Here is a 25482-nt window from a genome sequence, read left to right as displayed (position 1 = left end):
AAGGTGAGAAATATAGTCCTGAATTAAACCATTTGGGAATTAATAAGCCCTTTTCTAGGCCTTGATTGAAACGGCAATGATGCTGTACACCTTCCCTGTTTATACCTCTATGACTCAGACACTAAACACGGGCAATTTGAAAGCATGATTACAAATTCTTTCCCTGCTCATTCTTCAGGTTTCTTTCACCTGAAATAAATTTCTCAGCTTCAGCATAAGCAGAGAAATTATAAATCACAATTTCAAATGTGAAGAAAAATATGTGAAGGAAGGCATGGAAGACCCCCACAAACGCCACCTAATAAACATTCTAAAAATTGAACCAGCTTGTTCTGGTGAGCATGGAGGCTTCTAAGTATTAAAACGTCTGAAAGACACCATTTTCTGTGAAATGCTGGATTGTCATCAGCTTAAGTCTATCCATGTAATTTTAAGCTTTGGTCCTTCTACACTGTCCCACACAGTTTTGACCTTGCTGTATGCCATTTCCTGTGCCCTTGCCACTATCTTTTTTCATTATCATTGGGTTTGTTTCCCTTCCCCAAAGTCCTATTCACTTAATAGACTATTCCATAGAGTATTCGACTTTGAACTGCCCCAGTTTTTGAAGCCATTTGCTTCAGGAGTGAATGCCAAATAATAATAATTATAAGAACAACTAAACTTCCAAAACAGAACTATTGTTAGCATCAATAACCAACTTCTGTCTCTCTTTTCATGCAGCTTACACTAAAAAGAGGGGGTGGGGCAGGTAAGGAGGAACTTGAGCTTCTGCAAATCTTAGTTTAGTCTGAAGTGACTGACTTACACTTATGTAACACATTTTTCTCCTTGCTGATTAATCTTAAAGTTTGTGGCCAAATATTTCACAGTTGTCCTTAGAAATTCCCCATGGCTTGGATACTAACCTTTTTTGAGTAGATATTACGGTTTTTTATGGCACTGTGTCTAGGTAAAACACACTTTGTAATGAAAACTGTGTTCAAAAGTAGCACAGAAGAGAGCAAATTGCAGCATACGAGAATATCAGCACATGGATGTATGAGCAACATAAGAACTTGTTTAAAAGGGGCAAAAATAAGAGTACTCTGTTATTTCTGTGGGGGTGGAGCAGCAGATGAGGTGCTTTTGTTTTAAGCACAGATATTTGAGGAAGCTTGCAGCAGTTGTTTCACATTCATTTCTTTCTCAAGTTGCAATTGAGGTGAAAAGTAGTGATAGTGATTTCTGCTGTTGTCGTGAGTTATGTCATACTCTCCTCTGCACCTCAGCTGAACCACTGGGCACAAAGGCTTTGATGCTGTTTTCTTCTGCTCTGTTTTACAGTCTCTTCCAGCATCAAATCTGCCAGACCCGGAAGCACACAGAAAATGGTATGTTAAACTTTAATTTAAAAATTGCTCTTAGATATCTTTGTCTGGAACTGTTTTGGAAGACTTTCAAGAACATATTCTGCTTTTCTGTTTTCTAATGGGCCAGTTTAATGTTATGGTTAGAAACTGAAGTGCATCATGACTAGGAAGGAAAGTATTAATTTGCATTAATACTTATTGTACAGCAGTGCTACAGAACAAGTAATGAATGTCTTATCTAAATGCTCTAAGTTCTTAGGTGTTTATTTTTCCTTTCCTCCTGTCACAACCTAAAATACATGTGGAACCTCTACAGAAAACCTTCCTTCAGAAACATATAGCTGTACTGCTGCTGAATATTTGAAGAACATCCTAAATCATTGGGGGTTGGTGCATGTGCCAGTTGAACTCTGAAGTTTAGTTCTTTTTGAACTTCTTATGAAGCCAAGCATAGACCACAGAGAAAAAAACAGCTCACATACTCCAGCTGTACTTTTTAAGCAAGCCTCCATTTGCAAGGACATTGCACAAGACAGCATTGCTTTTTGGTCTTATTTAGAAGTCTTTTTGTTTGTTCTGGTACTGTAATGGATGCAAGGTTTTACACATGCAAACAGCCAGATACAGCACCAGAATGTAAGTCTTTACAGTTCAAATAGCTAATGCATTTAAAAGATTATCAGGAAAAGGAAGAGCATACAAAGAAACGAAGCACAAAGATAGTAGTAGCTAGGCTGGCTCTGCAACAAACACTTAGGTTCCTAAAAATACTGAAATATGTGATGGTTCAAAACCTGAGCATTGTAAAAGACTCAAGAGTCTTTTCTTAAGAAACCTACAAACATATTCATGAAGACTTTCAAAACCCAGATTCACGGCACCTAGTTTCAGTCACCTAAATGTGCAGCATTAATCTCTGCTTGGTGTGTACTCAGGCAGATCTCCCTCAATCTTTGAACTGAGGAGCTCCTGCCAAGAGGACCCTCTCTCTCTCTGTCTCTCTCTGTCTCTGTCTCTGTCCCTCCTGTGTCCCACTCTATCTTGAATTTCAGTGCTGCTGAGGTTGATGACAGTAAATTGAGGAACTTGGTTAAGCACCTTAAATTAAGGGCCTACATGCAGTGATTGAGTATGAGTTCATGTAGAAAGTTGGTGTCTTCAGTCTTGACTGCAATCACACCTTGCCCATGCTCTGGTCTAGTGCTTCAGCAGTGTTTTAATTTGGTTTATCAAATTTTTAAAGCTTGAAAACCTAATTAACTTTCCTTCATTTAAAGGTAGAAAGGCTGCTAGACTTTGATGTGCATCAGTTGTCAGTATTTGCTTCAGTGACTGCAGATTCCATGTCCCCAGCTGGTGACAGCCAGCACGTCATTGTTTGCTACGGTGTGTGTCAACAAATAAAGGTAAAATGCGCCCATGTGATGGTGGAGTGACATGTCTTGTGGTGCAGGGAGTCTCTATGGTTTCCCTACCAAGTCTCTGCTGTGCTCCGTGGGCACTTGCCTTGGGCAACCAGACTAGCCCTGGGGTCCATCAGTCTGCTAATGCAAGAAATGAGGCAGGCAGCAGCTGGGACATCACAGGCCATTTGGTAGCACAGGTGCTCTTTGGTTTTCCATTAGTCCCCTAACGTCCTTTACATGTATAATATGCTGTGTCACCTGGGAAAGAATGAAGGAAGGTAAAATTTTTTCAAGACTATATCCAGAGTTTTCTTTGGCACTGTCTTTTGTCACTCTATCAAAGACCTTCAATTTTCCATGTAATTTAATATCAATGGCAGAGCCCTTCTTTCTCCTTCCCACATCCCTGACCACATTACTGGAGAAGAAAGGGTTCTACTGAAATGCTTGGGTGCTAGGACAAAATTAATGCCTTTTGTATTTTCAAATTCATTCCCCACTTACTCTGATCATTAATAATTTTTATCAAAGTGCTTTTCTACATCAGGAAATCAGAAAACTTAAATGCTGTAAAGTGTACAGCATTTGTACTGAACTGAAAATGCTGGTGAACTCTCTTACCCAGTGATCTGTCTGGGTGACTTTCCAAAGTGGATTCCAATAAGCCAAATGATGGTTAATTTGATACCTAGCAAATGAAAACACAGAAGTTGGAGATAATGAAATACGAATACACAGGCATGGCCTGGTTAGTCCATATGAGCCTTCCCTGAATAACTGCATGAATGACAGCCATGGCAACCAGCTGTGGTATTTAGCTACCTTGCCTTCTCCCAGAGGATCTGCGGAAAAGAAGCACCCTAGCACTTCCAGGGAATGGGCAAGGAAGTTGTGGTAGCACTGTAGCATTGTGTCACTGTATCAGGTTGCACTGAATTCAAGGTCTGCAGTGGACTTTTACATATTTCCTTCTATACTGAGGCTCTGTAATTCCAAAGATGACTGAAGGAATTACCAAAGTGATGCCATTTGGATGTGAAGATAGCAGAAGTGCAGTCCTGTGAGACCTGATCCGTCTTCCCTTACATTTGCTGCCCTGCAGGTCACTAGAGCACTCTTCCAGATACACAGATGCAGAGGTTAAATTCAGTGTAGTTCTGTATGGTAAACCAGAAACACAAAGTTGTACAAGGGACACAGTGCTCAAAGTAAACAAGACATGCAACAGAAAGCCTCACTTCACCTCCAAGTCTGTGTCACCCACAAGGCACAGCTTTGACAGCACTCCACAGGGTTCACACAGACTGTTGGCAGGTCTCTGTATGTTCCTGTGTACCAGCTAAAGAGATAAAAACATTTCCATGTATCTTGAACATTTTACCTAATTATCTGATTTTCACCTGCTTAACTGGGTTTTGACATTAAATCAATATTATGCCACACATAACCAATCCTCATTGTTTAAGAGCCCTCTATGTGCCATGCAAGCCTCCACCACTGAATTTTCAAGGGAGAAATGAGACTTGGTTTTTGTGGGGTGTCTTGTCCTTAAAACTCTTTGCCAGCACCAGACACAAGCAGTTACAATGCTAGGCAAGGCAGCAAGATGGTCAGGGCCCCTCTGCCTGTGCCACAAAAGCCAAGGCTGGAAGCCTGCCAAGCAGGGTTTCCTTGGCACTGACTGCTGCTGAGGAAGTAACTAGTAAGTTGTGAAAGATTAAAAACTCTTCCCATAATACACACAAATCTATGAAGTTGGAAAGACCACAAAGACTTGACAGACAGGGAGAGTGTTTTGGAAGCTTCTCAACATGCCTGTGGGATTTTGGCTTTGGTTATGTAGTCTCATTATTAATCTTTTATGGAACATGCCCAATTTTAAACCTGTCTTTGATTTTCATGTTCCCACCTCACACTGATACATGGTTTTCTTGTCCCTCTTCCCTTATTGGGCAGTGAAAATGCAAACTGGTAATTAACTTTATGGAAATAAAAACATTGACTGGTTTAGGTCAACTGTATATCCATTCTGACAATTACTGGAGGAAGAATACTTATGATAATGTTAAATTTTAATTAGGAACTCAGTCACCTGTTAGTGAAGTTTTGAAAGTTTACAGAAGCTTTTAAACAAATATAGATTTTATCCATCCTGCATACACTTTGAAAAAGTAACTGTGCTCATCTACGCTATTATGCAATGGCAATCTGCAGGATGTTTAATAGCTCTTCTTTTCCCGTAAAAAAAGAACGTTCACAGAGAAACAGACTTTCATCTCCCCTGGTCACTTTTTCAGGACATATTATTAATTCATTTTTTAGAAAGTGGTATTTAAAATACCACTAGAATTCTTGGTGATAATAAAAATAAAAAAGTATTCAAGGGAAAAAAAGTATATATGCATTCCTGAAACTTATAATCCTACTTGAACATATATTCCTGCTCAGTGTGAGACAAGAACCAGAATTTAGCTGTATAGTTGTCCTTTATACCAGTGTACAGATGAAATACTTTCATTGCATTAAACTAATACATCCACATTTCCTTGATTTTAGGTACCTTGTGCAAAGATGTCAAATGCATTGCCATTTATCTTGCTCTTCATATTCCCAATGCTGCTGTCTGGGGCTTGGTTTCCCAAAACTTTACCCTGTGATGTTAAATCTTCAGAAGGTGCTGTGACAGTGGACTGCACTGACCGGCGCCTTACAGAAGTCCCCAGAGGGATCCCTGGAAATGCTACCAACCTCACTCTGAGTATTAATCATATTCCTCGTATCTACCCAACATCCTTCAATCATCTTGAAAACCTCGAGGAGATTGACTTCAGATGCAACTGTGTGCCTGTCAAACTGGGGCCCAAAAATCATGTGTGCACCAGCCCATTGAAAATTGAGAATGGTAGTTTTGCTGCCTTGACAAGATTGAAAGCATTGTATCTGGATGCAAACCAGCTGGCAGAAGTACCCCGAGGTCTTCCTGCTGCTTTAAGCCTGCTGAGTCTGGAAGCAAACAGTATCTTTTCTATCCAAAAAGCCAGCTTCTCGGAGCTAGGGAACATAGAGGTGTTGTATCTTGGACAGAATTGTTACTACCGTAATCCATGCAATGTTTCATTTGAAATTGAGAAAACAGCCTTTCTGGGGCTGAAAAAGTTAACAGTACTATCCCTGAAGTCCAACAACTTAACACAAATTCCTCCCAATTTGTCATCTACTTTAAAGGAATTGTATATTTACAACAACATGATTCAAGAGATTCAAGAGAAGGATTTAAGTGGTCTTCCCAACCTAGAAATTCTCGACCTAAGTGGCAATTGTCCACGTTGCTATAATGCCCCATATCCCTGCATTCCCTGTCCCAAGAGCTCAATTCAGATACATTCAAATGCTTTTGATTCTTTGGAAAAATTAAGAATTTTGCGGCTTCACAGTAACTCTCTACAGAGCATACCCAGCAGCTGGTTTAAAAACTTCAGGAATCTCAAAGAACTTGACCTCTCCCGAAATTTCCTCATGAGGGAGATTGGAGATGCTCAGTTTTTGACATTTATCCCCAGCCTTGTGCAGCTTGATCTGTCCTTTAATTTTGAACTGAAGATGTATTCTCCCTTCTTGGAACTTTCTGAGACATTTTCTACCCTCTCTAACCTGGAAATCCTGAGGCTCAAGGGTTATGTCTTTAGAGAGCTGAGGGCACAAGATCTATATCCACTGCTCAGTCTTAGGAATCTAACCATGTTGGATCTTGGGACTAATTTTATAAAAATTGCAAACCTAACTGTGTTTGATGAATTCCCAGCTCTTAAGTTCATTGATCTCTCAGTGAATAAAATTTCTCCTTCTTCAGGGGAAAGCAACCTCTATGGATTTTGCTCTAATCCTGCCATTTCAGTCGACCAATACAACAGACAAGTACAACAAGAGATGCATTATTTTAGATATGATGTGTATGGGCGAAGTTGCCGTTCCAAAGACAAAGAGGATTCTTCTTACCAGTCTTTAGTTAAGGAAGATTGCCTTAACTATGGAAAAACATTGGATTTAAGCAGAAACAATGTATTTTTTGTTAACCCCTCAGACTTTCAGGGGCTTAGCTCCCTGAAATGTCTTAACTTGTCAGGTAATGCAATAAGTCAAACTTTGAATGGAAGTGAATTCTTTTACTTGTCTGGATTGAAATATCTGGATTTTTCTAACAACAGAGTTGATTTGTTATACCAAACTGCTTTCAAAGAACTAAAATATTTAGAAATTCTAGATCTGAGCAATAACAACTATTACTTTCTGGCAGAAGGTGTTACTCACGTGCTAAGTTTTATGAAAAACCTACCCCATTTGAGGAAGCTGATGATGAATGGCAATGATATTTCCACCACTATTGATACAGGAATGGAAAGTCAATCTCTTCGAATTTTAGAATTCAGAGGAAATCACTTAGATGTTCTTTGGAAGGATGGCAATGATAGATACTTGTCATTCTTCAAGAATCTGACCAGCCTGGAAGAACTGGATATTTCCTTCAACTCACTCAGTTTTTTGCCTCATAGTGTTTTTGAAAAAATGCCTCCTAGTCTCAAGGTCCTCAACTTAACGAATAATCAGCTGAAGAGTTTCATTTGGGGAAACCTCCCCTCTCTGAAGAACCTCGTAACTCTGGACCTGAGCAATAACCTTCTGACTAATGTTCCTCGAGAACTGTCCAATTGCACTTCATCGCTGCAGGAACTGATCCTGCGAAACAATCGCATTCACGTGATAACCAAACATTTTCTCCGGGGTGCTTTTCAACTGAGATACTTGGACCTCAGCTCAAACAAGATTGAAATAATTAAGAGATCTAGCTTCCCTGAAAATGTCATTAACAACCTGAAGATGCTGCTTTTGCACGGCAACCCTTTTAAGTGTAACTGTGAGGCTGTGTGGTTTGTGTGGTGGATCAACCGGACGCAGGTGACCATTCCTCTTCTGGCCACAGACGTCACCTGTGCTGGCCCAGGGGCACATAAGGGAAGGAGCGTGGTTTTCCTGGACCTGTACACCTGTGAGCTGGACACGTCCTATTTGATCCTGTACGCTCTGTCAGCTTCAGCCGTCCTGGGCTTGGCGGTGTTCACTGTGATGAGCCATCTCTACTTCTGGGATGTGTGGTACAGCTACCATTACTGCGCTGCCAAGCTGAAGGGCTATCAGCGCTTGTCGTCACCAGCCGCTTGCTACGATGCCTTTATTGCCTATGACAGTGAAGATCCAGCTGTGAACGAGTGGGTGCTGCAAGAACTGATTGAAAGGCTGGAAAACCAAAAAGCCAGGCAGTTCAATTTATGCCTGGAAGGAAGGGACTGGCTCCCAGGACAGCCGGTCTTTGACAACCTTTCCCAGAGCATTCAGCTGAGCAAAAAGACCATATTTGTGCTGACCAACAGGTATATTAAAAGTGGCCGCTTCAAGACAACATTTTATATGGCTCATCAGCGCCTTCTAGATGAAAAAATGGATGTCATTATCTTGATATTTCTTGAGAAGGTTTTGCAGAAGTCCCGCTATGTCCGTCTGAGGAAGAGGCTGTGCAGAAGTTCAGTCCTGGAATGGCCAACTAATCCTCAGTCTCAGCCCTACTTCTGGCAGTGCCTGAAAAATGCCATAGCTACGAGCAATTCTCTGGCTTACAACAAGCTTCTTCAAGAAACTGTTTAGTTCTACTCTTTCCCTTAAATATTGTCATGATGCACATGCACCTTGCTTGACACTTTTTAGTGCACAGCAAGAAACAATGCACTACCCCCTGGAAGTCATTGTTGCAGAAAATCACCACTTCCAGCTTTTAGTTCACTATATGCCTCCAGCATCTCCTGTGGTTGGGGCAAGTGTGGATTAGACACTTGGTCAACGTGCTCAAGTATACAGAGTGAAGGAGTGGTTGCACCATGCCCAAAGTTGCACTTCAGACACTGCTGGAATAAATGGGATTTTAGTTAAAATGTATAGTTTCTCTATTTGCTGTATTTATGAAAATCAAGAAAAGAAATCGCTTGCACATTTGTGTCTGGAAATAGCTTTATAAAAGCTCATTCTTTGATCTTAGGAGTTGGGAAAATCAAAGATTTTTTTATCTTAGGCTTACAGCTTCTGAGTCTTCCACTTTTGTCTGCGTGGGGAAACTGGGGAGAGCAAATTCTGTGACTGGTGTCAGGGGCTTGGGTCTGGTACAGGAACTCTCCCTTTGTTGCACAGTCAAAAAGCTCACAAATCTGAAGAGACTTGGAAGAATTTGTGTGGACTGAAATAGGAAGGTGAGATGTGAATTCAGAAAAGCTTGTAGGCTGTAGGTGGAAAAGAGTTATAAGATAAAGAATAACTCCTTGTGCATGGACTGCTGCATGGGTGCAAGGAGAGGGAGCAGGACAGCAGATGGGCAGAGGGAGGGGCACAAGGCAGATGGAGAAAATCTGTTAAAAGATACAAAGAACTAGCTAGCTTCCAGATCCTTCCAATTCAAACCATTCTATGATTATGTGATCTCAGCTGCCTCTGGTAGTTCCTTGCCTACCTTTTCTGTCTGGTTCTTTCTTTAAATAGTCCCCTTTTTGATTTAGTTTAGTAGGCATGCAGACAGACAAGAACACAAACAGGAAAACTAATGTTCATATAATATTATAGACAAGAAGGATTTTTTATCCTCCAAATTATCATAGTGGTGTTATTGATTTACAACAGAAGCAGGAGAAATATTCTCCTGTATAGAAGAGTGGATGTTTTATGATTTTATTTTAACATTGGAAGGAGGATCTGGGGAACTAAAGGCGTGTCAGCCTGACATCAGTGCCAATGAAGGTCATGGAGCCAATCATCTTGAATGCCATCATGCAAGAAGTACAGGACAACCAGGGTATAAGGTCTAGCTGGCATGGGTTTATGAAAAGGAGATCTTCCTTGACCAGCCTGGTCTCCTTCTGTGACAAAATGACCTGCTTATTGGATGAGGGAAAGGCTGCGGATGTTGTCTATCAGAGTTTAGTAAAGCCTTTTACGTAATTCTCCACAGCACTGTTTAGCCAGGAGAAAAGGTGGCTCAGGGAGACCTTATCACTCTACCACCACCTGAAAGGAGGCTATACTCAGTGGGAGTCAGTCTTTTCTCCCATGTAGAAAGTGACAGGATGAAAGGAAATGGACTGGAGTTGCACCAGAGGAGATTTACATTAGATATTAGGGAAAAAAATTTCATTTAAAGAGTTGTCAAGCATTGTAACAGACTGCCCAGGGAAGTGGTGAAGTCACCATCCCTGGAACTGTTAAAAAAACATGTGGATATGGCACCTGAGGATATGTTTTAATGGTAAACATGATCATGGTGTTAGGTTGATAATTAGGCTTGATGATCTTAAAGTCTTTTCAACCTTAATTATTATATGATGCTATGGTTTCTTATGGTATTCTTAACCAATGATTTGAAGTTCAACTACTTTGTGCGCATTGTGACTGAGATAGTCACCAATCACCACTTTGCCCATGAATCCCTCTCTGTTTCCAAACAACAAATCTAGGTGGACATGTTTCCTAGTCAGTTCCCTTAATATCCCCACCAACAAATCATCTCCAACATGCTTTGGGACTGCTTGTGTCCATTGTATGGTGTTGCTAATTGAGGTCTAGGAAGTTAAGATCACCCATAAGGACAAAGACAGCTGACCTAGAGATATTCCTTATTTTTTTATGGAAGAATTCCTTAGTGTCATGGTCCCAGATGGGTGGTTGATAGTATACTCCCACAACATCTTTATCCTTCTCAGAGACTCTTAACCATGTCATCATCAACCCCTCCCTCATATAAAGAGCCACCCCCTGACTTGCCTGTCCTACCTATCCTTTCGGAAGAGTCTATAACTGTGTTATAACACAAGAACAAAATGAATCAACAGTATTGTTTGGTAAAGAAAATTTCTTAAATGTAAGATCATTTAACCCACATTACTTTGTACTTAAGTTGTTAATAACCCTGAGGTCTGGGGCCACATAATTATACCACAGTCTGCACCTCAGCACTACACAAAAGGCATACAATACATTTCATGCACTGTATCAGTTCAGTTGCTTTATATATCAGACCTTTGATTCAAAGTGCTGAATTATTTGTCTTCCTTGTGCACAAGTACTGTAAATAAAGCTTCAAAATTACTTGTGCCAAGAGGTTGCTTATGCTTCTATTCTTTTGAAACTCTTTTTTTGTAGACTGTGGCCTGCATCAGTCAAATAGAGAAGAATGTAGGCACTGACTCTCATGCAAACCTTGTTCTTATATCATCCTCCAGCTTTCCTGAATATAAGGATGAACTGTTAATCACATCAGACTGTTAAACATCATAATAAGATCATCTTTCTCTTTTTTATTATGGTCTGACAGAAGGGACACAACATTAAACTTCCTTGGGAGTCTGAGCTGCATCTCATGAGAAGTTGAAGTTTGTATTTCTCAGATTGTTGGAAGCAAACCCACTCAACTGCATGTAACAGGATGAGATGGGGGAAGAGCAGAAGGGAAACTGCAGAACTAATCTTACTCTATGTGCTGCATTTTGTGCACCCAAAATGCTTATGAGGAGTTACAGGTGACTTCCAACAGCTCTGTGAAAACTGCATCCATTCTGAGAGAATTTAAAGCCATGGGAACAGACAATGGTGAGGTGTTTGGTGTGTTTAATTCTCTATGCTCCCTGGTGCATGCCTGGATTCTGCTCTGAAGGTCTGACAGTTCAGCCTGGTGGGAAACATTCCTCTCTCAGCAGCATTCTTTTAGCTGATATTTGTCTGTAAACCTTCTTTTTTAAGCATTCCAATGCCCTAGTGCAAGTACACATTTCTGGCTTTCTTGGTAAGAGTATTTGATGTTTGCAGCTTTGCTGGCAGCTCTTGTCATAGACTCCTAGAGGTTTTAAAAGTCAAACACTCAGAGCCTTTTTCTGAGGCAGTGGACTGTGGGGAGTGAAACCTGAGTGTTTTCACTGTACAAGTCCCTCTCTCAGTTTGTCAGGCTCTGTTGTCAGTGCTGGTCTCTCCTGTGCTGAGTGGCGGCTGCCCCTGTCTGGCAGCCAAGGCTGCACCCATCGGGGCTGGGTGGAGGATTGGGAGAGCAGCTTCCGAGCTCTTGGGTAGAGGTGAAGCTCTTGGGTAAAGAAAAGCCAGGCTAATAAGTTAAGAAAAAGAGAAAAAGGCAAATTGATGAGAAAGTGATCACTCACCACCTCCTGGCAGCAGACCAGTGCACAGCTAGCCTCTGAGAGATGGCTGCTTTAGCTAAATCCACCTCCTTCCACCTCTCCTCCCCAGTTTTATTGCTGGGCATGGAACCTTAATGGCATGAGTTATGCCTTTAGTCATCTGGGCTCCGTCATTGTGGCTGTGCCCCCTCCCAGACTCTGGCTCACTCACAGCCTGCTCACCAGTGTGAGAAGGCCTTGAGGCTCTGCAAGTTCCCCAACAGGCATAATGCTGGTGTGCATTTCACATTGCTTTGTCACCAGTCTATTCCAGGGTACTACAGGGCTGCTGTGGAGAAAACAGGCCCCATCCCAGCCAGACCCAATATGGTTGTTGTGAGTGATGAATGGCGTGTGATTGTGGATACTCATGTTTGTCTTTTCCAGGCCTGTGTAGAGCTATACTTGTAAGAAAATGTAAAAGAAGGCAACAAATAAAAGAAATTGTACAGAATAGGCAAATCATAGAGACTTGCTGAATTCCCTGCTTAGATTAGGTGTTGTGCCCCCGTGCCTGCACATAGATATCTGCTCTAATTAGCAGGATCCATAGTGGATGGCTTTCATCTGATACTAAAGGAAGAGCTCATTTTTGGCAGAATTATGATGGTGCTATATTGTAGTTACAATCAAAACATTTTTGATAGGCTATTATGATTAGTCTAGCACATAACTGATTATTATTAAAATGCCAGAGGATTTCTACAAAACAAATTAACATAGTACAAGCTGTAAGTAGCGTAATACAGAATTTATAATAAATTTTAACTTATCATTTCCAATCACTAAATCCTAACTTAATTTTTGATGCCTAGTGACTTGAACCCTGTGCAGATCAAGTCAAATCTTAGTCCATGCTTTGCTCTGTCAATAACAATTATAATTAGACTCTCAAAACATATAGAAGAGTCACTCCATCCTCAGAGGATGAGAACAATGGTGGAGGCATCCCTGCTCGCTGGAGGTTGATGGGTTTCACTGTCCAGCAGCAGCTCTGGTTCAAGTCCCCTCTTATGCCTCATAACTGGTTGGATCTCTAGACAGGGGGCTGCTGCAATTCACCTCCCCCTTCCATGGGGGCCTGGTAGGCCAGAAGGGTAGGGACAGTAAAGAGAGGAGCAGTCACCTGGTGCCCAAGGACCTCGAGGATGGGAGGGAGGAGAAAAAAATTCTTTGTCTGGGTTTTCTTCTAGGTTCACAGAACCTTCAGGGCCTGAAAATGAGGTGAAGGGTAATGAAGATGTGATCCACTCGGTGACAGGTGATGGCCGCTTGCCTCATGAATTGGCATTAAATAACTCCATGAGCAGGGGTTGAAGCAGGATGTACCATTGGCAGTGACACGTATCAACACTTCACTTCTAGAGTGACTTTTCAAGGAAGGCAAGAATGAGGCATTTGCCACTGCCCCTCAGCTCTGAAGAGACCCCCTGTCCCACTGAGGCTTGCAGGGGTACAGTTCAGAGAATAGTGGTGTGAAAGCAAAGGGAAAATCTGGCTCCGGCTCCTGCCAGGGAGGAAGGTCACAGGGCTGGGAAGGAAAGCTTGCACCACTGTAAATGGCAGGGCTTTGGACTTGGTTAAACCAGTAAAAAGACTTAGAACATTGTGCTATGATGTATCTGCAACTATATCTAGATACATGTAATATATACACTATTAAAAATACATTCCTGTTGCATATAAGTGTTTCCATGTGTAAACATACATACATAGAGGGGGACAAGAAATCAATCCATTGCAAGTGCAGTTCATGACATTAGAATCAAAATAATCTCTATTGAATAGTAGCCCTCACAGATAGAAATGTTATTCAGTTTTCAAAAACGCAGTATCAAGGCCTAAAATAAATGAGAAAATTATGTCTCATGGTCTTTAGAACTCCATAAATTGATGGGCATGCATGTTTAATGTGAGCTGTGTTACAGTAGCTTGCCTGCCATAATCTTAAGCCTTTATTCAATATGGAGCTACTCTCCTGCTATGTGATTTGTTTGGGTCCACCAGCATCTGAGTCCATGCTGCCCTGCAGGGGCTCCTCCAGTGCTCCCTCAGTGCTCTTGCCTGAAGATGACTTCATAAACCATGGCAGGATTACCTAAATGAACCATGAAAAAAGGCTAGCAATGTCATCACTAAGAAACAGGATCTAAGGATATCCCACTTACTTCCTCTGAACCTGCCAGTTTTATGATTTGCCCCCAGTTTCACCATCACTTCCAGCATTACTGTCTTGGCACTTCTCCTCATCATCATCACTCAGAGAAAAGAAGGAATTATGTTTGTGGCTACTCTGTCCTTCTTGCCCCTGAGGAAGGGGCAAGCAGAAGGGACACAGTTGCAGTGCTGACCCTGGAGAACTTGGAAAATAGCTCCATCTTATTTCAGCTATTTCTGGATGGCTTCTGGCTCCCTTGAACGTAACTAATTTTGAAAAACAAGAGTGCTGGGCACATTTGCTTTGAACAACGATTTTTACCTGTTATAAACCAAACCGTCAGTCCTGGTACTGAGGTAGTCTAGGGCAGCTTGAGCTTTCAGAAAAGGCAGTGTCTGTTTCTGTGGTATTAGTGGCTCCCTTGGCCACATCTCAGCACCCTGGGTAAACTCTTAGCACAGATCTGTCAGCGTGTCCTCCCTCACCACGCCCTGAGTGCTTCCTCTGCCCTTGTTAAAGGCAAATCTCCTCCAGTGCTGTCTTCTGTTTATTGTTTTGGTTATTTTTAGTTCCCACAAACACATTTCTGCAATGACTATCAGCAACATCATTTTGAAAATTCAACTTACATATTTCAAAAGCTGAGCAAGCTAACTGGCTTTCTTGAATCATTTTGTGGGAAAATTATGCCATGTTTCACTGAATGCTGCATTAGCCATGAATAGATGGAGTTGTACCCTTATTCTTGAAATGAGGGTCAGCACTTCAGAGAAAACACATTGCAGCAAGACTTTAAGACTGTAAATAAGCTACCAAGATTTAAAATAAACACATTGGAATATTGATTTTGACAAATGAGATAAAGCAACCTCCTGTAGACAAAGGAAAGAAAAAAAGGAAATGCGAATTCACCAATCTGCTTACAAGCCAACTTTCAACCAAACTTGTAGATGAAGAATTAAGACAATTAAGCACTTCTGCTTTATTTTAAACTATTTTCCTCACTCACAGTAGCCATAATATACATTTGCTCTTACCAGTAGGTCCTCCCCTAACAAATAATGAAGCAGGAAGTACTTTTCTGCTTTCAGTTACTTCGTGTTTCAGGAGAGGCATAAGAGATTTTGTGCAATTTCTGAGGGAAACTGAACTTTTAAGATCAGTAAACCTGATTTTAAACCTAAACTCCCTGTGCCTCTAAAAAATCAAGTTATAGTTCAGAAGTCCTGGGCTTCTGAAAACTCCCCTCTATTTACCCTGCCCTCATCACTTCAAGGGAATTATTGCTATATTTTGCTTACCACATTTCATAGATTAAAAAAATTAAGGAGGGCTCTGCATTTTACTAGCACTCAGCTAAAGCTGCAGTTTCACTTTACATAGAATTGAAACTCCTTGAGCTCTTAGCTGGTTAAGTTCCTAATGATAAAACAAAAAAATATCAACCTGAGAGCAAAAGAAACTGCTAAGTGTCAGTACAGCTATTAAAATTTCCAGTTTGTAGTCATAGAATATGAGGGAGCACCTGTCATAAATTACAGGGCTAGGTGACTGGATGTTGTGTTTTTGAAAATCTTCATGCAAGCAAAGTGGACACCAAGCATGTCATGTTCCAGTGACATGTACCAGGGACATGGGTGGTCACTTGAAGAAATCATTCACAATCCAGCTTGTGCACACTCTTCCACATAGTTTTCACTTCTTTATGTTCAGTTTCATGTGCCCTTACCATTATCCTATTTGTCTTGGTGTTGGTTCCCTTCCCCAAGTTCCTTTCACTTAACAGACATTTTTCCCAGACTCTACATAAAGTATTCAGCTTAAGAGATCTGTCTACTCATATTAGCACATAAAGGGATTCTTAGAAAGATCTGAATCCTTGAAGCTATTAACTGGAGAAATAAACCCCAAATAATAATTATAAAAATTACTAAACTTCCATGTCAATTAACAGTTTTTGTCTCCCTTCATGCAGCTTACAGTAAAAGAGAAAAAAGAAAAAAAAAAAAGGAACTTGAGCTTCTGCAATCTCTGTGGATCACATGAATATTACCCTTGTATAATGCTTTTGTCTCCTAGCTGATTAATCTCATACTCTGTCATTAAGGATTTTGAAGCTGCCTTCCTTTGGTGTTCAGATGAAGAGAAAGAAGATACGGTGTAGATTACTGTTGTCTTGAGTGGGTTATGTCATGTTACATTCTCCTCTACACCTCAGCTGAACCACTGGAAACAACTTTGATGCTGTTCTCTTCTGCTCCCGTTTATGGTCTCTTCCAGAATCTAATCTGTCAGACCTGGAAGCACAAAGAATATGGTATGTAAAACTTTTTGGATTTGCTCTTAGACATTTTTGACTGGGACTGTTGTGAAAGATTTTCAAGAACATATTCTGCTTTTCTGTTTTCTAAATGGTCCAGTTTACTGCTATGGTTAGAAGCTGCAGAGCATTATAAAAGGAAAGGATTTATTTGTATTCCTATACTTCAGAATTAGCATAAAATGTTTTCTACTTGTTGTAACTTCTCAGGTGTTTCTCAAACCTTTCCTCCACGAACAAATATATGGAACTCCAGCAGAAAACCTTCCTTCAGAAACATATAGCTGTACTGCTGCTGAATATTTGAAGAACACCCTAAATTATTAAGGGTTTATGCACATGCCAGTTAAGATCAGTATATTAGTTCTTTTTGAACTTCTTATGAAGCCAAGCATAGATCACAGAGAAAAGAACAGCTCACATACTCCAGCTGTACTTTTTAAGCAAGCCTCTCTTTGCAAGGACATTGCACAAGACAGCATTGCTTTTTGGTCTTATTTAGAAGTCTTTTTGTTTGTTTCTGGTTCTATAATGGATGCAAGGTTTTACACATGCAAACAGCCAGATACAGCACCAGAATGTAAGTCTTTACAGTTCAAATAGCTAATGCATTTAAAAGATTATCAGGAAAGTGAAGAATATACAAAGAAATGAAGCACAAAGAGGTAGGTTGGCTCTGCAACAAACACTTAGGTCCCTGAAAAAATTGAAATATGTGAGAAACTTGCAAACATATTCATGAAGACTTTCAAAACCCAGATTCTTTACACCTAATTCCAGGCACCTAAATACGCAATATTAATCTCTGTTTAGTATGTAGTAAGCCAGAGCTTTCTACATCTTCAGAGCCAAGCAGGAGCTGGAGAGGGATCTCTCAGTCTATCTCTCTCTTCCTTCCCCCCTTCCTCTCTTCAATGTCAGTGCAGCCTAGGTTAATGACAATAAAATGAGAAAATTGGACTACCACCTAGAATTAAGGGTCTGAGTGCAATGGCTGTGTACAAGTTCATGTAAAAAGTTTGTGTCTTCAATCTTGACTGCAGTCATACCTTGCCCATGGCATGCTCTAATGCTTGGACAGTGTTTATTTTGGTTTATCACATCTTTAAATGTTGAATCTAATTAGCTTTTCTTCCTGTTGCATTAAGTGTGTAGCAATTTGGCATAAAATAACCTCCCTTGCTTTCCAGATGGTCCTCAGATATCAGAGGGGCTGGGTGTGTATGGACTCAATTTCTGATTTGAGCCAATTTAGTACTACTAAGTCTAGTCAGGTTCCAGATACTGTTTCAGATGCAACAATAATCTGATTTACACTATAATCCTCATCTCATTCATGAACAGATTCACTGGTTGTGAGTATTACTGATTCATCACTGTAAGTCTGGTTTAGTTCAATAAGAACTTCCATGAACACAGATTCCCCAATAGTGTAATTTACTGGATAATTGATGAGTACACTAGACTTGCAACATACAAATGTACAGTGCTATGTAAGTGGTCCCAGTGCAAATCTTACCAAAGAAGCACCCCTAGTTTTGTGAAGTGAGAGAAATAACTCCATTGACTCATCTGTAAAATGGTTGTATTCTTGTTTTCTGCCAATGAAGATGTCAAATGCCAATTTATACTTTTGGGAGAAGTGGAAGCGAGACTGTGGTCAAATATTCTGTTACTGTTGTTATTAATGGGGGACAGAAAGCAGCAGCATATATGTAAATGAGGGACATCAAGAGAAACAAAGAGATTACAAATCTTTGGGTCTTGCACAAGGAAAGTACAGAATTGTGACACTTTAGCATTACTTCCTCTTCAACCTGGCTGGCTGAGGGTAAAAGGGTTACCCATTTCTGCCTGATGTTGTATCACGCTTCAGCAAACCATCACGCCCAGTGTAATCCCTTAGCCACAGATCTCTTGGAAACCCCTTTACCACATATATAACACCATATCTCATGGCTGTAGGCCTCATTCCTACAACTTCCTTGTTTTAAAGGGAGAAAAACTGCTGGACTTTGATGTGCACTGGCTGCCAGTATTGCCCTCTGTGACTGCAGGTTCTGTGTCCATGGCTGGTGATAGCCAGCATTCACGATCTGCTCTGCTGTGCATCATCAGATGCACATTAAAGGGTACCCATATAATATTGAAACATGTCTCGCAGTGCAGAGAGACTTTATGGTTTCATTAGCAATGCTCTGCTATGCTCCATGGGCACATCCCTTGGCTAATGTTCCTGGACCAAAGTTCCATTGCTCTGCAATAAAAGATGGAGATAGGCTGTTGCTGGGACATTGTGGGCCATTTGGTTTGGCTAGAAACTCTGTTTTTTCATTAGTCTCACAACATTTTTTATATGCATAAAATGCTGTGTCCGCTGGGAAAAAAAGGAAAGGAAAAACCAACATATGCTTCCTGAAACTTATAATCCTACCTGCAAATCAATTTGTGGTCAGTGTGAAACAAGGACCCAAATTCAGCTGTTGTTGTTTATACCAGTGTCCTTTATACCAGTGTACAGATGAAATACTTTCATTGCATTAAACTAATACGTCCATATTTCCTTGATTTTAGGTACCTTGTGCAAAGATGTCAAATGCATTGCCATTTATCTTGCTCTTCATATTCCCAATGCTGCTGTCTGGGGCTTGGTTTCCCAAAACTTTACCCTGTGATGTTAAATCTTCAGAAGGTGCTGTGACAGTGGACTGCACTGACCGGCGCCTTACAGAAGTCCCCAGAGGGATCCCTGGAAATGCTACCAACCTCACTCTGAGTATTAATAACATTCCCCATATCAACCCAACATCCTTAAATCATCTTGAAAACCTCGAGGAGATTGACTTCAGATGCAACTGTGTGCCTGTCAAACTGGGGCCCAAAAATCATGTGTGCACCAGCCCACTGAAAATTGAGAATGGTAGTTTTGCTGCCTTGACAAGATTGAAAGCATTGTATCTGGATGCAAACCAGCTGGCAGAAGTACCCCGAGGTCTTCCTGCTGCTTTAAGCCTGCTGAGTCTGGAAGCAAACAGTATCTTTTCTATCCAAAAAGCCAGCTTCTCGGAGCTAGGGAACATAGAGGTGTTGTATCTTGGACAGAACTGTTACTACCGTAATCCATGCAATGTTTCATTTGAAATTGAGAAAACAGCCTTTCTGGGGCTGAAAAAGTTAACAGTACTATCCCTGAAGTCCAACAACTTAACACAAATTCCTCCCAGTTTGTCATCTACTTTAAAGGAATTGTATATTTACAACAACATGATTCAAGAGATTCAAGAGAAGGATTTAAGTGGTCTCCCCAACCTAGAAATTCTCGACCTAAGTGGCAATTGCCCACGTTGCTATAATGCCCCATATCCCTGCATTCCCTGTCCCAAGAGCTCAATTCAGATACATTCAAATGCTTTTGATTCTTTGGAAAAATTAAGAATTTTGCGGCTTCACAGTAACTCTCTACAGAGCATACCCAGCAGCTGGTTTAAAAACTTCAGGAATCTCAAAGAACTTGACCTCTCCCAAAATTTCCTCATAAGGGAGATTGGAGATGCTCAGTTTTTGACATTTATCCCCAGCCTTGTGCAGCTTGATCTGTCCTTTAATTTTGAACTGAAGGTGTATTCTCCCTTCTTGAATCTTTCTGAGACATTTTCTACCCTCTCTAACCTGGAAATCCTGAGGCTCAAGGGTTATGTCTTTAGAGAGCTGAGGGCACAAGATCTATATCCACTGCTCAGTCTTAGGAATCTAACCATGTTGGATCTCGGGACTAATTTTATTAAAATTGCAAACCTAACTGTGTTTGATGAATTCCCAGCTCTTAAGTTCATTGATCTCTCAGTGAATAAAATTTCTCCTTCTTCAGGGGAAAGCAACCTCTATGGATTTTGCTCTAATCCTGCCATTTCAGTCGACCAATACAACAGACAAGTACAACAAGAGATGCATTATTTTAGATATGATGTGTATGAGCGAAGTTGCCGTTCCAAAGACAAAGAGGATTCTTCTTACCAGTCTTTAGTTAAGGAAGATTGCCTTAACTATGGAAAAACATTGGATTTAAGCAGAAACAATGTATTTTTTGTTAACCCCTTAGACTTTCAGGGGCTTAGCTCCCTGAAATGTCTTAACTTGTCAGACAATGCAATAAGTCAAACTTTGAATGGAAGTGAATTCTTTTACATGTCTGGATTGAAATATCTGGATTTTTCTAACAACAGAGTTGATTTGTTATACCAAACTGCTTTCAAAGAACTAAAATATTTAGAAATTCTAGATCTGAGCAATAACAACTATTACTTTCTGGCAGAAGGTGTTACTCACGTGCTAAGTTTTATGAAAAACCTACCCCATTTGAGGAAGCTGATGATGAATGGCAATGATATTTCCACCACTATTGATACAGGAATGGAAAGTCAATCTCTTCGAATTTTAGAATTCAGAGGAAATCACTTAGATGTTCTTTGGAAGGATGGCAATGATAGATACTTGTCATTCTTCAAGAATCTGACCAGCCTGGAAGAATTGGATATTTCCTTCAACTCACTCAGTTTTTTGCCTCATAGTGTTTTTGAAAAAATGCCTCCTAGTCTCAAGGTCCTCAACTTAACGAATAATCAGCTGAAGAGTTTCATTTGGGGAAACCTCCCCTCTCTGAAGAACCTCGTAACTCTGGACCTGAGCAATAACCTTCTGACTAATGTTCCTCGAGAACTGTCCAATTGCACTTCATCGCTGCAGGAACTGATCCTGCGAAACAATCGCATTCACGTGCTAACCAAACATTTTCTCCGGGGTGCTTTTCAACTGAGATACTTGGACCTCAGCTCAAACAAGATTGAAATAATTAAGAGATCTAGCTTCCCTGAAAATGTCATTAACAACCTGAAGATGCTGCTTTTGCACGGCAACCCCTTTAAGTGTAACTGTGAGGCTGTGTGGTTTGTGTGGTGGATCAACCGGACGCAGGTGACCATTCCTCTTCTGGCCACAGACGTCACCTGTGCTGGCCCAGGGGCACATAAGGGAAGGAGCGTGGTTTTCCTGGACCTGTACACCTGTGAGCTGGACACGTCCTATTTGATCCTGTACGCTCTGTCAGCTTCAGCCGTCCTGGGCTTGGCGGTGTTCACTGTGATGAGCCATCTCTACTTCTGGGATGTGTGGTACAGCTACCATTACTGCGCTGCCAAGCTGAAGGGCTATCAGCGCTTGTCGTCACCAGCCGCTTGCTACGATGCCTTTATTGCCTATGACAGTGAAGATCCAGCTGTGAACGAGTGGGTGCTGCAAGAACTGATTGAAAGGCTGGAAAACCAAAAAGCCAGGCAGTTCAATTTATGCCTGGAAGGAAGGGACTGGCTCCCAGGACAGCCGGTCTTTGACAACCTTTCCCAGAGCATTCAGCTGAGCAAAAAGACCATATTTGTGCTGACCAACAGGTATATTAAAAGTGGCCGCTTCAAGACAACATTTTATATGGCTCATCAGCGCCTTCTAGACGAAAAAATGGATGTCATTATCTTGATATTTCTTGAGAAGGTTTTGCAGAAGTCCCGCTATGTCCGTCTGAGGAAGAGGCTGTGCAGAAATTCAGTCCTGGAATGGCCAACTAATCCTCAGTCTCAGCCCTACTTCTGGCAGTGCCTGAAAAATGCCATAGCTACGAGCAATTCTCTGGCTTACAACAAGCTTCTTCAAGAAACTGTTTAGTTCTACTCTTTCCCTTAAATATTGTCATGATGCACATGCACCTTGCTTGACACTTTTTAGTGCACAGCAAGAAACAATGCACTACCCCCTGGAAGTCATTGTTGCAGAAAATCACCACTTCCAGCTTTTAGTTCACTATATGCCTCCAGCATCTTCTGTGGTTGGGGCAAGTGTGGATTAGACACTTGGTCAACGTGCTCAAGTATACAGAGTGAAGGAGTGGTTGCACCATGCCCAAAGTTGCACTTCAGACACTGCTGGAATAAATGGGATTTTAGTTAAAATGTATAGTTTCTCTATTTGCTGTATTTATGAAAATCAAGAAAAGAAATCGCTTGCACATTTGTGTCTGGAAATAGCTTTATAAAAGCTCATTCTTTGATCTTAGGAGTTGGGAAAATCAAAGATTTTTTTATCTTAGGCTTACAGCTTCTGAGTCTTCCACTTTTGTCTGCGTGGGGAAACTGGGGAGAGCAAATTCTGTGACTGGTGTCAGGGGCTTGGGTCTGGTACAGGAACTCTCCCTTTGTTGCACAGTCAAAAAGCTCACAAATCTGAAGAGACTTGGAAGAATTTGTGTGGACTGAAATAGGAAGGTGAGATGTGAATTCAGAAAAGCTTGTAGGCTGTAGGTGGAAAAGAGTTATAAGATAAAGAATAACTCCTTGTGCATGGACTGCTGCATGGGTGCAAGGAGAGGGAGCAGGACAGCAGATGGGCAGAGGGAGGGGCACAAGGCAGATGGAGAAAATCTGTTAAAAGATACAAAGAACTAGCTAGCTTCCAGATCCTTCCAATTCAAACCATTCTATGATTATGTGATCTCAGCTGCCTCTGGTAGTTCCTTGCCTACCTTTTCTGTCTGGTTCTTTCTTTAAATAGTCCCCTTTTTGATTTAGTTTAGTAGGCATGCAGACAGACAAGAACACAAACAGGAAAACTAATGTTCATATAATATTATAGACAAGAAGGATTTTTTATCCTCCAAATTATCATAGTGGTGTTATTGATTTACAACAGAAGCAGGAGAAATATTCTCCTGTATAGAAGAGTGGATGTTTTATGATTTTATTTTAACATTGGAAGGAGGATCTGGGGAACTAAAGGCGTGTCAGCCTGACATCAGTGCCAATGAAGGTCATGGAGCCAATCATCTTGAATGCCATCATGCAAGAAGTACAGGACAACCAGGGTATAAGGTCTAGCTGGCATGGGTTTATGAAAAGGAGATCTTCCTTGACCAGCCTGGTCTCCTTCTGTGACAAAATGACCTGCTTATTGGATGAGGGAAAGGCTGCGGATGTTGTCTATCAGAGTTTAGTAAAGCCTTTTACGTAATTCTCCACAGCACTGTTTAGCCAGGAGAAAAGGTGGCTCAGGGAGACCTTATCACTCTACCACCACCTGAAAGGAGGCTATACTCAGTGGGAGTCAGTCTTTTCTCCCATGTAGAAAGTGACAGGATGAAAGGAAATGGACTGGAGTTGCACCAGAGGAGGTTTACATTAGATATTAGGGAAAAAAATTTCATTGAAAGAGTTGTCAAGCATTGTAACAGACTGCCCAGGGAAGTGGTGAAGTCACCATCCCTGGAACTGTTAAAAAAACATGTGGATATGGCACTTGAGAATATGTTTTAATGGTAAACATGATCATGGTGTTAGGTTGATAATTAGGCTTGATGATCTTAAAGTCTTTTCAACCTTAATTATTATATGATGCTACGGTTTCTTATGGTATTCTTAACCAATGATTTGAAGTTCAACTACTTTGTGCGCATTGTGACTGAGATAGTCACCAATCACCACTTTGCCCATGAATCCCTCTCTGTTTCCAAACAACAAATCTAGGTGGACATGTTTCCTAGTCAGTTCCCTTAATATCCCCACCAAGAAATCATCTCCAACATGCTTTGGGACTGCTTGTGTCCATTGTATGGTGTTGCTAATTGAGGTCTAGGAAGTTAAGATCACCCATAAGGACAAAGACAGCTGACCTAGAGATATTCCTTATTTTTTTATGGAATAATTCCTTAGTGTCATGGTCCCAGATGGGTGGTTGATAGTATACTCCCACAACATCTTTATCCTTCTCAGAGACTCTTAACCATGTCATCATCAACCCCTCCCTCATATAAAGAGCCACCCCCTGATTTGCCTGTCCTACCTATCCTTTCGGAAGAGTCTATAACTGTGTTATAACACAAGAACAAAATGAATCAACAGTATTGTTTGGTAAAGAAAATTTCTTAAATGTAAGATCATTTAACCCACATTACTTTGTACTTAAGTTGTTAATAACCCTGAGGTCTGGGGCCACATAATTATACCACAGTCTGCACCTCAGCACTACACAAAAGGCATACAATACATTTCATGCACTGTATCAGTTCAGTTGCTTTATATATCAGACCTTTGATTCAAAGTGCTGAATTATTTGTCTTCCTTGTGCACAAGTACTGTAAATAAAGCTTCAAAATTACTTGTGCCAAGAGGTTGCTTATGCTTCTATTCTTTTGAAACTCTTTTTTTGTAGACTGTGGCCTGCATCAGTCAAATAGAGAAGAATGTAGGCACTGACTCTCATGCAAACCTTGTTCTTATATCATCCTCCAGCTTTCCTGAATATAAGGATGAACTGTTAATCACATCAGACTGTTAAACATCATAATAAGATCATCTTTCTCTTTTTTATTATGGTCTGACAGAAGGGACACAACATTAAACTTCCTTGGGAGTCTGAGCAGCATCTCATGAGAAGTTGAAGTTTGTATTTCTTAGATTGTTGGAAGCAAACCCACTCAACTGCATGTAACAGGATGAGATGGGGGAAGAGCAGAAGGGAAACTGCAGAACTAATCTTACTCTATGTGCTGCATTTTGTGCACCCAAAATGCTTATGAGGAGTTACAGGTGACTTCCAACAGCTCTGTGAAAACTGCATCCATTCTGAGAGAATTTAAAGCCATGGGAACAGACAATGGTGAGGTGTTTGGTGTGTTTAATTCTCTATGCTCCCTGGTGCATGCCTGGATTCTGCTCTGAAGGTCTGACAGTTCAGCCTGGTGGGAAACATTCCTCTCTCAGCAGCATTCTTTTAGCTGATATTTGTCTGTAAACCTTCTTTTTTAAGCATTCCAATGCCCTAGTGCAAGTACACATTTCTGGCTTTCTTGGTAAGAGTATTTGATGTTTGCAGCTTTGCTGGCAGCTCTTGTCATAGACTCCTAGAGGTTTTAAAAGTCAAACACTCAGAGCCTTTTTCTGAGGCAGTG

At 40.9% G+C, this 25482-nt stretch overlaps 2 protein-coding genes across 3 annotated transcripts; both read left to right on the top strand.

The window, feature by feature from the left end:
* The first annotated feature begins 345 nt into the window (after positions 1-345).
* On the top strand, positions 346-9934 carry TLR7 (toll like receptor 7). Of its 2 annotated transcripts, XM_058848994.1 has the most exons (4): positions 346-751; positions 1327-1373; positions 2630-2758; positions 5315-9934. In XM_058848994.1, exons 1-4 carry the CDS (start codon positions 718-720, stop codon positions 8453-8455), a joined length of 3351 nt encoding a protein of 1116 aa, XP_058704977.1. In that variant the 5' UTR covers positions 346-717; the 3' UTR covers positions 8456-9934. The 2 variants fall into 2 exon arrangements, with proteins under 2 accessions (XP_058704977.1, XP_058704986.1); XM_058849003.1 differs by lacking the exons at positions 346-751; positions 2630-2758 and having other exon boundaries at positions 1328-1373.
* A 6310-nt stretch (positions 9935-16244) lies between these two features.
* Positions 16245-24937, top strand: LOC131584178 (toll-like receptor 7). The gene is made up of 2 exons (XM_058849017.1): positions 16245-16490; positions 19068-24937. Exons 1-2 carry the CDS (start codon positions 16488-16490, stop codon positions 22206-22208), a joined length of 3144 nt encoding a protein of 1047 aa, XP_058705000.1. The 5' UTR covers positions 16245-16487; the 3' UTR covers positions 22209-24937.
* Positions 24938-25482: the final 545 nt, after the last annotated feature.

This window comes from Poecile atricapillus, chromosome 1 (genome assembly GCF_030490865.1).
Source record: "Poecile atricapillus isolate bPoeAtr1 chromosome 1, bPoeAtr1.hap1, whole genome shotgun sequence".
Taxonomy (NCBI): domain Eukaryota; kingdom Metazoa; phylum Chordata; class Aves; order Passeriformes; family Paridae; genus Poecile; species Poecile atricapillus.
Note: the sequence above shows the minus strand (reverse complement) of the source record. Positions and strands in the feature narration are given on the sequence as shown.